At 40.1% G+C, this 17,725-nt stretch overlaps 1 protein-coding gene across 28 annotated transcripts in view; it reads right to left on the reverse strand.

Annotated features, from left to right (window-relative positions):
• stxbp5l (syntaxin binding protein 5L) overlaps window positions 1-17,725 on the reverse strand; it is a 546,418-nt gene that overhangs the window by 384,424 nt on the left and 144,269 nt on the right. For all 28 annotated transcript variants that reach the window (XM_087992753.1, XM_087992749.1, XM_087992757.1 and 25 more), the window contains exon 4: window positions 8,686-8,786. In XM_087992753.1, coding sequence (XP_087848879.1) covers window positions 8,686-8,786 — 101 coding nt within the window. The remainder of the gene's footprint in view (window positions 1-8,685; window positions 8,787-17,725) is intronic.

Genomic DNA, 17,725 nt, shown 5'->3' on the forward strand with positions numbered 1-17,725 from the left:
CAAAGCAATTACTTGGTGCCATAGCTTTCAGCTTTCATCAAGCTGCATGGCCACCACCATTTCCTTGCATGCTCCAAGGACACGATCCTTTTCCAACTTCCTCCATAGAACTGGATATTGGAAACCATCAGTCTCATGGCTGTTCTCAAACCAACTTACACACCACTTCAGCACTTCAGGATTTCACTTTGAAAATCATGGGATACTTATGCCTTACATGCTTCTGCCAGGTCATTTTGCTCACAGGGACACATATGCATCTCATGCGTCTGCATAGGATACCTCTGATGTTTATTAGCTTGCTTTCCTTATATTCACATTCTGCTGACTCTAAGGTTGCCAGTGTTTTAATGACATGCATTACCTTTCAGCACATTAGCTCTTCAATCCTAACATAGGATTCTAATCTCTCTGGCTTGCATTGCTGTTTAGCGCAGGCAGAGATGTAGAGAACCTGTCACTGCTCTGAGTACTAACAATCAAAGGAGTTGATATGATTCATATTTGCTGTTTAGTGCCAAGTTTTGTCAATATCATGCCTACAGCACGTGCCATCAGTTATTGTGGTAAACACGTTGCATGTGTTTCAGGCCAAAATTAAAAGGGTACAAGCCCTTAGTAAAGGGGTACTAAAATCAGTTAGGGGGTGCAGCCAAATTCCATCAAGGAACTTGTCTGATCTCACTCCAGGTGTTTGGGCACAGTGAGTCAAGTGAATAAAAGCAAAATACTGATTTTGGAAATCTGTAATAAGAAAAAAGTGCTTGAGAAACTAACAAGTCTGGCAGAATTTGTTAGGAGTTAACATTTTGAGTCCAGTTGATGAGTACTACAACATTTCAGAGTTCACATAGATTGGCACATTGAGATGAAATACTTGACCACCTTGTAGGACTGCATTTATTCTGAGAGATTCAGCACATTGTGTAATTTTGCTCAGCAGACCAATGGGCCAAGAGGGAGAGTGGAGTGTGAATTTCCCATTGTTAACCTCCCAGTGTGACAGTCATTCCCCTTGATTGACAGTGTGCTCCCTTATAAAGTTGAAAGACAGGATTGAATTGAATTTATTGTCACGTGTACTGAGACACAGTGAAAATCTTTGTCTTGCAAGCAATATAGGCAGATCACACTATTAAGTAGCACAGATAAGTAAATAATAGGTAAACAGCGGGAAAAAACAAAAACACAGGTACAGATGAATGTTAAAACTTTATGAGTCCATTCAGTATTCTAACAGCAGTAGGGTAGAAACTATTGCAAAACCGATTGGTGCGTGTGTTCAGGCTTCTGTACCTTCTCCCCAGTGGTAGAGGTTATAGAAATACATTGCCAAGGTGGGATGGATCATTAAGAATATTGGCGGTCTTTCCTTAACAGTGGGCCTGGTAGTTGGATTCTATAAATGAAAGGTTGCCCTTTGTGATTGTCTGGGCCGAGTTCACCACTCTCTGTAACTGTCTCCGATCTTGAATGGTACAGTTGCCATACCAGGTAGTGATACATCCAGACAGAATGCTCTCGATGGCGCACCTATAAAATGTTGGCAAGGGCATTTGCCGTCATGCCAAATTTCCTCAGCTGCCTGAGGAAGAAGAGATGTTGTTGGGCCTTTGTGACCAGTGCGTCCACATGAAGAGTCCACGAAAGCTTGTTGTGGATGACCACTTCCAGGAGCTTGACACTCTCCACTTGTTCCACCTCAGTGCTGTTAATGTGTGTGTGTGTGTGGGAGGGGGCGCATGAGTAACATCCTGCCAAAAGTCAATAAGCATTGAGCGCTAGGCTGTTCTCAGTGCACCGTTTTTCCAGGTCTTTCGCCTCCCATCTGTAGTCTGTTTGTCACCATCTGAGATTCGACTGACTATGTCATCAGCGAACCTGTAAATGGCATTAGTCTGGTATTTGGCGATGCAGTCTTGGGTATACAGTCAGTACGGTAGGGGGTTGAGTACGCACTCCTGGGGGGCTCCAGTGTTGAGTGTTAGTGAAGATGAAATATTGTCCCCAATCTTCACTGATTGTGGCCAGTAGATCAGGAAACTGGGGATCCAATTGCAGAGAGTGGGGCTTAGTCCGAGGTCACTAAGTTTAGTAATCAGTCTCGATGAGATAATAGTGTTGAAGGCGGAACTGTAGTCAATGAGTAGGATTCTTACATAATTGTTCTTGGTGTCAAAATGTTCTAGGGAGAATGAAGGGCAAGTGATTTGGCATCTGACATGAATCTGTTGGTCCGATAGGCAAATTGGAGTGGGTCAAGAGTAGTGGGGAGGCAGGAGTTGATTAATGCCATGACTGGCCTTTCAAAGCACTTCATGGCCACTAACAATAATGTGTTTAATCACAACAGATTCCATCCTTTCACTCATTGGGTGGATATAAGAATGGATGAGCTGTCCACAGCAGCCCCTTACCTAACCCCTTCACCTTGCTTGTAGCCTCAGTAATGTCAAAATTAGAGTGCAATGTCTTGGCTGCAAGCATCAACGTAATGGTTCAAAAATCCCTGATATATGATGGCTATCTGCAAGCCAAACAGTTGGTTTCTCACGTGGTACGAGTATTGTTTGTCCATTACTTCTTTCATTTGGAATACCTACAAAGCTGCTAATGTATCAAAAAGTGTGACTTCATGAGGTTCAGCAGCTACAAAAATACTAGAACACATGATAAAAAGTGTCAGTGATCATATATTTGCACCACCACCTGTGGAGTGATCGGTCACCTCTGGAATGTTCTGAGAGGAAGATTCTGGGGAGCCTGTGTGTGGCTCTCTCTCTGATCCGGTGCCACTGACATCACTCGGTTTCCCTAAGAGGAAGGGGCATTTGGAGTGGGGTTGAGATCTCTTGTTCCCCTCTAATCTTGAGCACCAACAGCTATAGAAATGGAGTGGAAGTTTGTGTACATTTCCAGTAGACACTGTGTGCAGAACCTGAGTCTCCATGGCAGTAGCCAACTTGTTAATGGCAACAGCCAGATGCACGCAGGCAGAAACCATCAAGAAACTGATAATGCTGATGGACACACCATCCTTCAATCCAGTTTATCGATGTCTTTGAAAAAACCTGCCTGCTATTGCTAAGTCTCTGGTGAATTTTGATTACATCAGTAATGCACTCATCAGATCATGCTCCCAAGTCTAATCTAGAAGGAGAACCCACCTATACTGCCTTTAATTTTTCCTGCTGCTGTGTCCTTAGAGTCTGCACACGGCAGAAACTCCTGGAACTAGAGATCAACGTATCTGCACACCGAATAGAATGCGGCTGTAGAGCTTAGAAGGAATTTTGGAACCCAATGAGGTGGAAGTCTCGGAGTTGGTGAATGGTGTAGGAGAAAGCCTTGTCTGTGCATCCTCTGAGGGTTGAATAGCTTCTTCCTTAGTGCTAGAGATTGGACACTCACAGGTCTCCTTATCGTTTTAAGCCACTGGGTCCAACTAGCACCTACATAAAAGAGAGGGAATTTCAGGAAGAAAGGCGTGAAGTTTGTTCAGGATAAGAATGAGTTAGCACTGTGTTAATGGGAAGAAGCACAGTTCAATCAAGCTCATTAGTTGGTTGAATACTGAGGTCTTGGCACTCCTACAAGTGTTCCCTTGTTCCATGATAAAGTCCTGCATTTTTCTTCATAGAGGCTGCATCATAATGTCTGCCACCCCACCTCTTCCCTGGACTGTGACAGATTTGTTTCCCTGTGATACCACAAAGGAAGTTTTCAGTATGATGGAAATGGATGGGAGAGGCAATGGTAGTGATGCAGGGGCAGATGAAGAGGTTAGGTGTCCTGAGTGCGTGAGTAGGAAGTACAGAGGTCAGAAAGGGTTGGTAGTTTTAAAAGATAAATTAGGTAACAGCCTTTGAGGTGGCACGCTGCATGCAGTAGTAAAAGGTGTAGTCTATGATTCTTGGTAAGGTATGTGCAATAGAAGAATCAAAGTGAGTCGTTTCAGCCCCGAATATTGGGGAGCAAGGAGAAAATGGTAGCACTTATCCATGCAGAGCACAGAATGTCATTAACCTTCTTATGGCATTGGAGGGCATTACTTTTCACTCTAGAGACATCACTGACTCCGATGGCATATCCTTTCTGGCTGACTGCATCTCGTGACATGGCCTCCATTGGGAGTGTGAAGGAAAATTAATTTCCTCTCCTTCCCTTTTTTCACCATCCCATCCACCAAGACCTCCAGATTCCTGTCAAAGAAATGGAGTGTAGGTTCCTTTTCTGCACTATTTCTTCCAAGTATGGTTATGTAGGATCACAGAGTAATGGCCAGTATCTGGCTTGCAACATGTGAAGTGACATTAAGTATGCCATCAATGGCTTGAAGGTCACAAAGTTCTGGTAGCAGCATGCACCTTTACATTTCTGTCATACGATTGTGAGAGCCAGGTGCCAAAGAGACCAGTTGCATAATTAATAAACGGAGGACGAACAATCGAGTGAAAAAAGTTGATATGGGTCATTACGTCTGCCTGTCATGAATCTGAGAATGACACTTCATCAAAACATGGAAAAATTAAGCCACTTTTGTTTATTTGGTAACATTTGCTTTACTTGTTTCTTGTGTAATAGAATTATTGTTTAACCATGAAAACTTCAGGTGCAATTTGTTTCAGTTAGTTAATCAGTGGGTGTCCGAGTTTCTCTTTAAACATTAACAATCTCTGGAATTGTGACAACATGCATCAGCATTTTGTAAAGTCTGACATACTATTAACCAGTCAATCAAAATAACTGAATGATATTGCAAAACTGCATTATTGTGCAGTTGCTTCATTCTGAACAATAGTGACTTTCATAGCTCCTTTATTGAAGAGAAATATTCCAAGGTCTTTTACAGAGAATAAAGCATTGTGATGTATGGTGAGAGAATAAAAAAGTTTTTTTTTAAATGATAGGCTTTAAACAAAGGCTTCTCCAAAAAAGAAAAGAAGTACAGGATCAGAAGATATTTAGAAAACAACTTGCTTCACTTGTAAATCCAAGAGAATAGGACAAGTGGAACATGTGAAGTTATGGCCGAATGGTATGGAACTACGGCCGTGGAACATAAAAAAAATGAATTAGACCTATTAATATGCCATCTGACCTCTACAACTTGCTCAGCCTGTTGATAAAATCATGGCTCATCTGGTTGTGGCCACAACTCAACATTCCAACCTATCCCAATAATCTCTGACTCTTTCTTTTAAATCAAGATATGGACATATGAGCAGTTGCAAAAACTGGTAAGCAACTATAATGGGGAGCTTTAATGATCAAATAGGCACTTTGATTGTAGTACTATAAAGGGCAGAGAGAAGCAAGAGTACCTAATGTGTGTTCAGAAAAATATTATGCAATAGTATGTTTCCAGTCTGGTGTGAAAGGGGACACTGCTGGACTTAATTCATGGGAATTATGTAGGCCAAGTAGATTAGAGCTGATCTTTGGAAAAATTCTGACAAATTGTCAATTTCAAGGATTTTCATGGACAGTTGCCCTTCAGGAGCTCCAGCAACCTTTCCCTCCTAATTTCAAATACTCGTCTCATTAGGTATCACCAAGCCCCCATGGCATTGCTTTCACAGTAATCTTGTGCTCAGCAGTGGCAAAATGCACCATGTTCTGATGCATTAACTGGATGCTTGTCCCTCAGTGCATAGCAGCCTAGCAGCAGCATGGCAATGAAAGGCAACGGTAAGCTTTAAAATGCTATGGTGATGTGCTGAACTGCATTATAATTAAGTCCCAAATAGGCTATGGTGATGTGGTAACACTGGTGGTTTGCTAAACACAAACATGATCACTGCCCATGAGGTGTTGGAGAATGCTGACTAAGCTGGAGGCCAGGAGAAGATGCCTTCGAGCTGTAGCCTCAAGGTACCCATTCAGACTTTCATGTCAGGAATTGTCACCATCTATCTTTTTAGCACTGTCTGGAAAAGGAGCAATCTGCATGGAAATGAGCTGTGATTAGGTAGCAATAAGATATTCATGCAAATAGATCCCTCACCATCATAATGTAAATTCTCATCCAGCCATTAAAAACTTGCTGGAAAATCTCACTTTTTTCTTGTGATGTCTCATTCATCTGACATCTGCATATTTTCCCTACTGTTTCACTAATAGTCTATTGTTCAGGAAGACCCCGGGAAATTTCAGCTCTTAGTGAGACTTGGAGAACAGTCCAGAGACCATAATAGTGAATCAAACGATTTAGGGTGAATATAGAACAGAGCATTAAATAATCTAGGGTAAGAGTAATGAACTGAAGAAAAGCCAAATTCAATGGGGTCAAAATGGATCTCTGCTGAATAAACTGGAGCCAATGATTACAAAGGAGGAGAAAGTGAGGACTGCAGATGCTGGAGATCAGAGCTGAAAATGTGTTGCTGGAAAAGCGCAGCAGGTCAGGCAGCATCAAAGGAGCAGGAGATTCCTGAAGAAGGGCTCATGCCCGAAACGTCGATTCTCCTGCTCCTTGGATGCTGCCTGACCTGCTGCGCTTTTCCAGCAACACATTTTCACCAATGATTACAAAACAAAGGTTGCTGAACAGTGGGCCACCTACAAATATGAGACAGCTTGGGAACAGTCAGGCTGTATTCCCTCAAAAGGAAAAGGTAGGACAAACAAATCCAGAGCTTGCTGGATGATAGGGGAGGTATAAATTAAGGAAAAGAAAACAAGTGTGTATGGTTGATGTCAGGTGGAAAATACAACTCAGCACAAGGCTGAACATGGAAGGTTCAAAGGGAAGATGAGAAAGCAAAATGGGGGAGCAAAGAGGGAGTCTGAAAAGAGACTGGCAGCCAAAATAAAAGGGAATATCAACATCTTCTATAGGCTTATAAATAGGCAGAGAGTGGTAAAAGAAGGAATAGAGCCAACTAGGACCAAAAATGAGATTTACACATGGATGCAAGGGCATAGTTGAGGTGATGAATGAATATTTTACATCTGTCTTCACCAAGGAAGAAGCAGTTCTGCAGGCCATAGAGGAGGACGAGACAATGCAGACACCTAGAAGAGTTTACATTTGATAAGATGTAGCCATTGGATAGACAGTAGTCTTAAAACTAATAAGGTACTGAGATTAGTTGAAATACATCCAATGACATTGAGGAAATCGAGAGTGAAATTACAGAGATGTGGCCATAATTTGTGAGTCATCCTCAGATTCAGCAATGATGTCAGAAGACTGGATAATTGTCCAGTAATTATTGGTCAACCAATTTAACGTCAGTGGTGGGAATACTTCTAGAAACCAAAAGCCGGATTTTCTGATGGTTTGACAGTCGTTATTCCAGCATAGATGGGAGTTGCGTAAGAAAACTGTACAGAATCCTCATCCTACCAGAATATGAAAGAATTGCCAGGGAAATGTAAGGTTCTGCTGGACAAGCTCTCCACAGCTGGAACCTTAAAAGCGTTCATTTAAATCTGAGAATTTAGAGGAGTCCAATGAAATTACGTAATAGTTACTCAGGCAACCACCTCCATTCCACTCCTGCTGCTGGATCAAACCAGACTAGATGCCCTCTGTAGCCAGACTGGACTGGACCAGACACACATCCTTCCACTGCTAGACCTGACTCCAACCCCTCTACAGGATGATTGGACTGGACACCCCACTCTACTGCCAAAGCTGACAGATCCCAAGCCAACACCTACCCTTCCCTCCACCCTAGCAGACCCAACTTCTCCAACCCACTCTAACCTACCCTAAACACTGCATCTATTTACGTACCCCCATCACTCCCTAGCACTCTACCCTCTTGGTGCCCTACTCCCTTCCATGCTAGCTTACCCACCTGGCAAGCTGCCTACTATACAGTGGCACCCTCCTTGACAGGCACTCTACTCCCTACTCATCCTATGTCCAATTTACCTGCACTCCAGCTGGCATTGGACTTACTTATCACACTTTAACTTCACGTCTACCTTAGTTACTTACTGTTTTGCAGCAGCTGTCAAAGTACCTGGACCTCTGAAGTTCAGAATATGGCAGTTGACTGCTTTGAAAAGGGATGTGGTGTAGCTTCCCCAGACAGCTCTGAACTATGAAATAACTGTCAGAATGGAAGTAAGGCTCTGCATTTATGAAAAAGTCCTCATCAGAATCTTCTCTTAGAAATATAAAGCTCCCTCTTTTCTTTCTCAAAAAATGCACTACTGTTATTTTTGATGTTATTTATCTGAACAATAATGTCAAGGAAACAATACAATAGTTGTTAGTGTTCATAAGCTATGGCAGAGTGGGAATTCTGCTCTTTATGATTATCTAAGAAACCCGCTGCAAATTGTATAGTTTGCATAGCAGCAAGTGTAATTCAACATTCAACAGTAATATTCTTCATGATTATAGCACTCTGCAACACTCACTGCCTAGACTTACATGGAGAATAGCCACTTGATCAATGTATTGAAGGACTCAGACTACACTGCTCTGATTCACCTCCGTGAGAGAAAAAAAATCAGCAGAAATACATAGACTTACAAGTAAGGAGTAAATAGACTGCTGGTTAAAGAGAAATAATTGATATGTTGACCTTGGAATGTGAAGAAAATACATAGGCAGGTGAATATGATCGCCTCAATAACCAGAAACAAGATACATTTGTACATCGTATGAAAAAGATTTTCTTGTCACACTACTTCAGAAAAGAATCAACAAGAATGACTTTTTACCGCTCTCGATTGAATTTCAGTGAATGAAGGATTGCTGGACGCTTTTGGCGGAGGTTCCATAAATGAAGTGTGTCATCTGCGCAAGCACTTACTAAAGCTCCCTGCAGAGATATGAAAAAAGAAATTAGATGAATGTTCAAATTATCCTCATACTCTACAAGATAAAACAGTCCAGTTGCATGGAGAAACTGAAGAAACTATAGAACACAGACCATAAGAATTGATTGATGTCAAATCATGAGGGAAAGCATAAATATGGAGAAACTACTTGTAGTGACAGAGAAATCATTAACCATGGGACAGTAGGTAATTGCAAAAGAGTAAGAAATAACAAGAAAATCCAATTCCATTTTATACAGCAGGTGTGATCTGGAATGTACTGGTTGAAAGGGTCATGGGAGCAGATTTAACAACAACTTGGATTTATGTAATGCTTTTAAAGTAATAAACCATCACACGGCATGTCATTGGTGCATTGTAAAGCAAAATTTGACACTAAATCATATTAAGAGGTATTAGGATAGATGATCAAAAGCTTTATCATGGTTTCAAGAATTATTTAAAAGGCAGACAGCTTTAGGTAGGGAATTCCAAAACTTATGTCCTTGGCAGGTAAAGAAAGAACCATCAGTGGAGGAGCAATTAAAACTGGAGATGCTTACGAGGCTGAGAAATGTAGATAGCTAGGAATGGCTGTTCAGCTTTAGATAATTATAGAAGAGGAAAAGGCAATGAAATAGCATAGAGTGATCTGAAAACATGCATTTTAAAATTATGGCATTGTTTAACTATAGGATGAAAAATGAGATTTAGCTCACATTAGGACAGAAGCAATATAATATGAGATGATCCAAATTTTAGAGTGGGGAGAATGTAAAAGCTTAGCCAAAAACAAGTTAAAATAACCATGTTTAGAGATAACAAAGACATAAACGAGTGTTTCAGTAGCAATTGAGCTGAGGTAGAGGTGAGTGGCAAGATAGAGAGGTGAAAATACATGTCTCAAGACACTGCAGGAGGTTGTTAGAAATCATCTTGATTCAGCCTTAGAAAAGCTGCCATGGAAGAGACAGAATCAAAAAACAGGATACAGAATCATAAACTGAAGGTACTAACTTCAGTCTTCCCATTATTCAATTGCAAGAAATCTCTGTTGATCTAGCATCCAATTGTAGGGTAATGTGACAACTTACATACAGTAAAATGGTTAAAGCAGAGCTGAGAGTGATCTGATATAGATGAAAACTGATGCTCTATTTTCAGATGTTATCACTTAGGGCCAACACACTGATGTCAAACAAGGGGTGTCAAAGATAGATCCATGAGGATATCAGAATCTGGGATCCAAATTGAATTGTAACTTTCAAAAGGGAACTGGATAAATATTTTAAGGAGAAAGAATTGCAGGGCTATGTGGAAAAGGCTGGGGATTGGAGTTTTAAAAATTATTTCATGGGGCATGGGCATTGTTGGCTAGGCTAGCATTTATTACCCGTTCCTGGTTGCATTCGAGAAAATAGTAGGGAGCTGCCTTCTTGAGCGGCTGAAGTTCATGCATTGTACAGAGGCTCATAATACCCTTAGTGGGGGAATTCCAGAATTTTGACCCAATGATAATGAAGGAACAGTGGTACATTTCCAAGTCCAGATGACGAGTGGCTTGGAGGGGAATGTTCAGGTGGTAGTGTTTCATGTATCCGCAGCCCTTGTCTTTCTAGATGACAGTGGCTGAGTTTTCATAAGGTGCTGTCTAAGGATCTTTCTTAATTTCTGCAGTGCATCTTATAGATTGTACATACTTTCTGCTGAGCATTGGTAATGGTGGGAGTGAATGTTTGGAGATGTGGTGCCAATCAAGCAGGCTACTTTGTCCTAAATGATATCAAGATTCTTGAGTGTTGTTGGAGCTGCGCCCATTCAGCTAAGTGGGGAAAATTCCATTATACTCCTGACTTGTGCATTCTAGATGATGGACAGGTTTTGGGGAGTCAAGAGGCAAGCTACTTGCTGCAGTATTACCAGTCTCTGACCTGCTCTTATTGCCACTGTATTTATATGGCCTGTCCAGTTCAGTTTGCAGTTAATGGTAACCCCCCCCCCAAGATGTAGAAGTGAGGGATTGAATGAACGTAACGTTATTGAACGTCAAGGGGTGGTGGTTAGACTGTCTTTTATTGGAGATGCCAATTGCCTGGCATTTGTGATGTATATATATGTGTTAATAGTGTAATTCTTTCAAAGTGTTGCACAAGCACAGAGGAAACATGCCTTCTTCTATTCTGTATCACTTCCTTAAGTGGACAGCCGAGGTAATTCAGTAAAATAATAAATATGTACAAGTGGTCAGCTGGAGGAGTATTTCATTCAGTGTTTATTTTTATGGTTATCAAAATACAGTTCCTTTAGTTTTTTTTCTGTACTTTTGACCGTGGACTGAAATTAGAAATGTTAGGGTGAAGCCAGCAAATCTTCACAAGAGCAGGAGTTGTCTCTTCCCTGCAGTAGCAAAAGAACTTAAGCTTGAAGAAAACTAGTTTATTTTTCCCTCAGCTGTTTCTGAAAGTTGTGGCTCTTAAGCGATGTGCCAGTGATTTTATAAATGTGACCCAATCAACCTGGATGTTCTGCACACAAGTGAAAGTATCTGGAGAAGGAGAATCAAGTACCAACACACCCTGAAAAGCTAAAAAGACCATCTCAGAGAATCCTGTGAGCAGGGAGCATTGATCTGCCTTTCCAACTTTTCCCTCTGTCCATCATATCCATGTTTTCCTTTCCTCTCTGAAGCTGTTGCATTTGTCTATGCATGTAAAAATTAGCTGTTATAAGGGAAGTGAGAGAGTTAACTAGTATTGTTATATGTAAATGGTCTGTAATTGTTTATCTGTGGGTGAAATCTAAGCAGTTGTAAAAAATAGTCATTCTTCCAAATACAGAAACATTTCCATGCTTTCTGACAATTTGGGATGAAAACACATGGACAATTGGGGAATTTTGCTTACTTTTATAAAATCTTTAACTTTTGTGACAACTCTGGGAGTAGGGAGGCTTTATTTAAAAGCAAATACTGTGGAAGCTGGAAATCTGAAACAACCACAGAGAATACTAGAGAAACTCAGCAAGGTTGGCAGTACCTGTTGAGAGAGAAACAGTTAACACTTCCAGTCGGTATGACGTCTTCAGCATCTAACTCAGTAATGCCCCAACACTTTATATGTAACAAGGTAATGGGACAGTCCAAATGTTAGCTAACCTCACATTATGGGTAAAGTCAGTTTGTACGTTCTGTCTTTTGGATGAAACATTAAGCTGACATCCATCTCTTGGCACTGTTCATAAAAATCCATGGCACTATTTGGAAAAGAGTGACGAGTTATCCCTGGTGTACTGGCCAATGTTTATCCCTTAATATACTGCACAAAACAAATTATTTAGTCATTATCACATTGCTATTTGTGGGAATTTTCCAAGCATAAATTAGTTGTTTTTGTTTCCTGTATTACAATGATTATAAAGGACTTAATTAACTGGAAAGCTCTTTGAGATACCAGCTGGATGTGAAAAGCACAAACTAAATATGTCAATTTTTTAAATTATCCAGGAACCACATCCAATCTGTGAGAATACCTCATTTTGGTGTTGAATACTTATGATAAAATAAACAAACTACTTCTGTTTGGGTTTAGAGTACTAAATCATAAAAGTGTTAGACAACCTTTACTGAATACAGCGTGACTAGTTTAGAGGCATATTTAACCTTTTGAACGTGATGCAATAGACAGAAATGATTTCTTACTCATGAACTTAGTGTTACCTTAAACTTAACTGACTTCAAGCTTTACATAAGCTAGTTCTGCAACCTTTCAAACAAAGCACCTTGGAACTCTAATCTTGCTTTGTTTACGCCAATTTGCATGTGGAGCAAATAGTAATGCTGAGGTTATGACCTTTTTGGTTCTGCTTCTTAATTCAGCAGAATCTCATTCCTAGTCCCATCTATTATGTTGGTAGTTACATGGACAATGATCACTAGATCCTTCCCCTCCTACTCCAAGTCCCTGTCCAGTCCAAAAGGGATGCCCTAAATCTTGGCACCAGTCAGGCAACATAGCCTTCGGAATTCTCTGTCTTTGCTGCTGGGCTATAATAACATGAAACAGTTAATGTACTAATTGGAGTTTTCAAGATAAAAAGACTGTACTCATTCTTTCTACACAGTTTTTTTTTCCCTTTATTCATTCACAGGATGAGGGCATCACTGGCCATGCAGCATTTGTTGCCCATCCCTAATTGCCCAGACAGTAGTTGAAAGTCAACTACATTGCTGTGGCTCTGGAGTCACATGTAGGCCAGACCAGGTAAAGAAGACCAGGTAATGTCCGTAAAGGACATTAGTGAACCAGATAGATTTTTCTGACAATCGTCAATGGATTCATGGTCATCATGAGACTCTTTAATACCAGATATTTATTGAATTCAAATTTTACCATCTGCCATGGGTCCCCAGAATGATATCTAGGTAATAGTCCAATGATAATACCACTAGGTCATCACCTCCCTAGTTTATGACCTCAATAATGCTGGAATTGAAAAAAAAAGTGTAGGATTTAAGGCCTTAGTTTCTTCACTAAGGAGAAAACTAAAGCTAGTAATGGGAAGTAGAAAAACAGCAAACAAACATCGAAGACAATAGGAAAAATACCAACATCAAATTAGGTCAAATACAGAAAAATGTTAAAAAGACAAAATTGAAGACATGCTATCTGAAGGTGCGCAACATTCGCAACAAGGTACAGAGGAACCTCGATTATTCAAATATCAGATTATCCGGCAAGATCACAAGTTCCTGATGCTTGACCAAACTATGTTATCCAGCATTCGATTATCCAGAATTCAATTAAGCAAATGAAATACTCCCCACCTGTGTCCTTCGGTTAATCGAGGTTCCTCTGTAAATGAATTGATGGCATGAAGAAAAGTGGCTTAAGTGTGATCAAGGTAGTGATCTGAGAATTCAAGAATGTTTGAGATTTAGGAAGGGCAGGCAAAAAGAAAAAGGTGATGGGGTAGTGCTATAAGTAAATGATGAGATTAGAATATTAGTGACAGATTGTTTGATCTGTCAGAAGAAAAGGATATAGAATCTGTTAGGTGGAGCTAAGAAATATTAAAAGATAGCAAAATCATTGGCAGTAGTTGTCTATTCATCAAAGAGTAATGGTTATGTAAAACATGACATAAATCAGGAAATTGCAGGTATATGTAATAAAGATAATGCAGAGAATATAGAGACTTCAATGTACATATAGACAGGGGAAATCTAATAAGCACCAATGCTGTGTGGTACAAATACCTGATATGCGAACAAGATGACTTTCTAAAGCAGCATATTGAGAAAAAAGTAAAGGGCAGGCCGATTTGGATCTAGTGTTTTACAATGGAAAAGGGTTACTTAATAATTTTGTTGTAAAGGAAATTTTGGGAAAGAGTGACAATAGTGTGTAGAATTATCCACAAAATTTAAAAACAATATAGTTCAATCTAAAACTCAGGTCTTAAATCTAAACAAAGCAAATTATGAATGTGTGAGTGGCAAGTTAGCTATGGTAAACTGGGAAAATACTTGAAAAATATGATGTTACAAAGGCAATGGCTAGTATTTAGGTAGTTACTAAATGGTTTACAACCGGACTATGTTCTTTTGCAGAACACTCCATAAGGAAAAGTGAGCCAACTGATGGCTGGCAAAACAAATTAAAAATAATTTTAGATCAAAGGAGGAGGCTAATAAAGTTGCCAAAAATAATAGTAAATAGGATTAGACGCATTTAAGAATTCAGCAAAGGAAGTCTTAGAAACTGTTAAAGAAAAAGAGAAAAGATTATGAATGTAAAGCAGCAATAACGAACAAGAATAACTCCTACACATATGTAAAAAGAAAATGGTCAGCAAAGTCAAAATGTGAGTCCATTACAAGCAGAGACAGAAGAATTTATAATGGGAAACAGGGAAATAATGAAACTAAATAATTATTTAGTGTCTATCTTCATGAAGGAAAGATACAAAAGATTTGCCAGAAATAATTAGAAATCTAAGGGGCAAGTCAGAATGAGAAACAGAAATCAGTAAAAATGTAGTATTACAGAAATAAATGGGATTGAAAGTTGACAATCTCTAGGAGAAAGAGTCAAAAAGTGTGGAGCTGAAAAAGCACAGCAGGTCTGGCAACATCTAAGGATCAGGATAGTCGACATTTTGTGCGAAAGTCCTTCATTGGGAATGTGAATGAATTACGTCCCAGAGAGAGGAGGGTATAAAAATAGTGAAAACACTAGTGGTCATCTTGAAAATTATGTAGATTCAGAAGTAGCATCTAAAGATTGGAATATAACTCTATCATCTCAGAAAGGAGGGAGAAAGAAAAAAAGGGATTCACAGGCCTGTTAGCTTAATGTCACTTGTAGGGCAGGGTTATTATTATCTATTATTAAATATATGATAACTGGAGACATTTAGAAACAAATTTTCTTATTGGGTAGGGTCAACAATGAATTTAACATAATTCCAGGAATGAGGAATTTCAGGTATGTTTACAGATTTGAGAAGTGAGGACTGTTCTCCTTGGAGAGAGGAAGGCTAAAAGGAATTAATAAAAAAATTTCAAAAGCAAGAAGGGGCTGGATAGAGTAACTATGGAGAAACTGTTCCTGCTGGTAAAAGAACAAAGGACCAAAGGATCAAGATTTTAAGTGATTTGCAAAAGAAGTAAACCTGATGTGAGAGAAAGCTATTTCGCACAAATGGCTCGAATCCGGAATGCACTGTAGAACATAGAACATAGCACAGAACAGGCCCCTACTTGTGAAACCAATCTGAAGCCTATCTAACCAACATGATTCCATTTTCATCCATATGTTTATCCAATGACCATGTAAATGCCCTTAAAGTTGGCAAGTCTACTGCTGTTGCAGGCAGGCTGTTCCATGCCCTTACTAGTCTGAGTAAAGAAACTACCTCTGACATCTGTCCTATAACTATCACCCTCAATTTAAAGCTGTGACCCCTCATGCCAGCCATCACCATCTGAGTAAAAAATGCTCTCACTATCCACCCTATATAATCCTTTGATTACCTTATAATGTCTCAATTAAGTCACCTCTCAACCTTCTTCTCTCTAACAAAAACAGCCTCAAGTCCCTAAGTCTTTCCTCGTAAGACCTTCCCTCCATACCAGGTAACAACATAGTAAATCTCCTCTGAACCCTTTGCAAAGCTTCTAGATCCTTCCCCTTATGCAATGACCAGAACTGTACACAAACCGTGTTGACCATCCCTAATCAACTTATTCCTTTCTATATGATTATAAATCCTATCTCATTACCTTTCCCAACACTTTACCCACAACTTAAGTAAGATTCACTGGTCTATAATTATCAGGGTTATCTCTACTCCCCTCTTGTCTGGAAGTGTGGTGGAGGCAAGTTCAATTGAGGCATTCAAGAGAGCAAATGATAAATAGAAACAATGTGCAAGGGCATGGGGAAAAGAAGTAGGATGGGACTCATTTGGAGAGCTAGTGCAGACTTGATGGTAGTCTCCTTCTGAACCATAAGACGTCTATGATTCTGTGATTTATGAAGGCAACTCACCATATTTTTAAGATGTTAATATCAGAGCAGATAAAGTGGGAATCAGTGGACATGGTTCATTTTTATTTCCAAGTTTGATAAAGTCCTTTGATAAGGGGAAGGTGATGGCCTAGTGGTATTATTGTTGATATTAATCCAGAGACCCAGATAATCTTCTGGGTTCAAATCCTGACATGGCAGATGGTGGAACTTGAATTCAATGAAAAAAAATGCCAAAATTGGGACAACTGTCAAGCAAAAGCCTGATACAGTAATACTCACGGAATCATACCTTACAATGTCCCAGGCACGACCATCACCATCCCTGGATATGTCCTGTCTCACTGACAGGACAGACCCAGCAGAGCCAGTGGCACAGTGGTTTAGAGTCTGTTGGTCTGTGAATCCTCAATATTGAGGATTGACGTTTCATAGTTTCAGGGTAAACATGAGCAAGGAAAGCTCCGACTGATTACTACATACCATCCTCCCTAAGTTTCTGAATCAGTACTCCTCCATGTTGAATACCACTAGAGGAAGCACTGAGGATGATAAGGACACAAAATGTGAGAGATTTAAATGTCCACCGCCAAGAGTGGCTCAGCAGCAGTACTATTGATCAAGCTAGGTAAAAACAATGACTGCAGATGCTGGAAACCAGATTCTGGATTAGTGGTGCTGGAAGAGCACAGCAGTTCAGGCAGCATCCAAGGAGCAGTGAAATCGACATTTTGGGCAAACACCCTTCATCAGGAATAAAGGCAGTGAGCCTGAAGCGTGGAGAGATAAGCTAGAGGAGGGTGGGGGTGGGGAGAAAGTAGCATAGAGTAAGAGCTTCAGGGCAGAGAAAATGACCTGGGAGTTGCAGTGGGAGAGGGACTCCCTGAGATTCTTGTAGAGAGAGGAGGAAAACTTCTTGCAAGGATCCCAGTTGATGTTATTATTAGATAAGTGGAGTGCCACAAGGATCGGTGCTGGGTCCTCTACTTTTCATCATTTATATAAATGATTTGGATGCAAGCATAAGAGATATAGTTAGTAAGTTTGCAGATGACACCAAAATTGGAGGTGTAGTGGACAGTGAAGAAGGTTACCTCAGATTACAACAGGATCTTGATCAGATGGCCAATGGGCTGAGGAGTGGCAGATGGATTTTAATTTAGATAAATGCGAAGTGCTGCATTTTGGGAAAACAAATCTTAGCAGGATTTATACACTTAATGGTAAGGTCCTAGGCAGTGTTGCTGAACAAAGAGACCTTGGAGTACAGGTTTATTGCTCCTTGAAATTAGAGTTGCAGGTGTTTGGTATTGGTCAGAGTGTTGAGTACAGGAGTTGGGAGGTCTTGTACTTCCTCAGGAAGAATGTGATTTCCATAGAGGCAGTACAATGAACATTGAATAAACTGATTC

Source organism: Chiloscyllium plagiosum, unplaced genomic scaffold (assembly GCF_037043375.1).
Source record: "Chiloscyllium plagiosum isolate Xiang-an unplaced genomic scaffold, Cpla_swu_hap1 HiC_scaffold_12, whole genome shotgun sequence".
NCBI classification, from domain to species: domain Eukaryota; kingdom Metazoa; phylum Chordata; class Chondrichthyes; order Orectolobiformes; family Hemiscylliidae; genus Chiloscyllium; species Chiloscyllium plagiosum.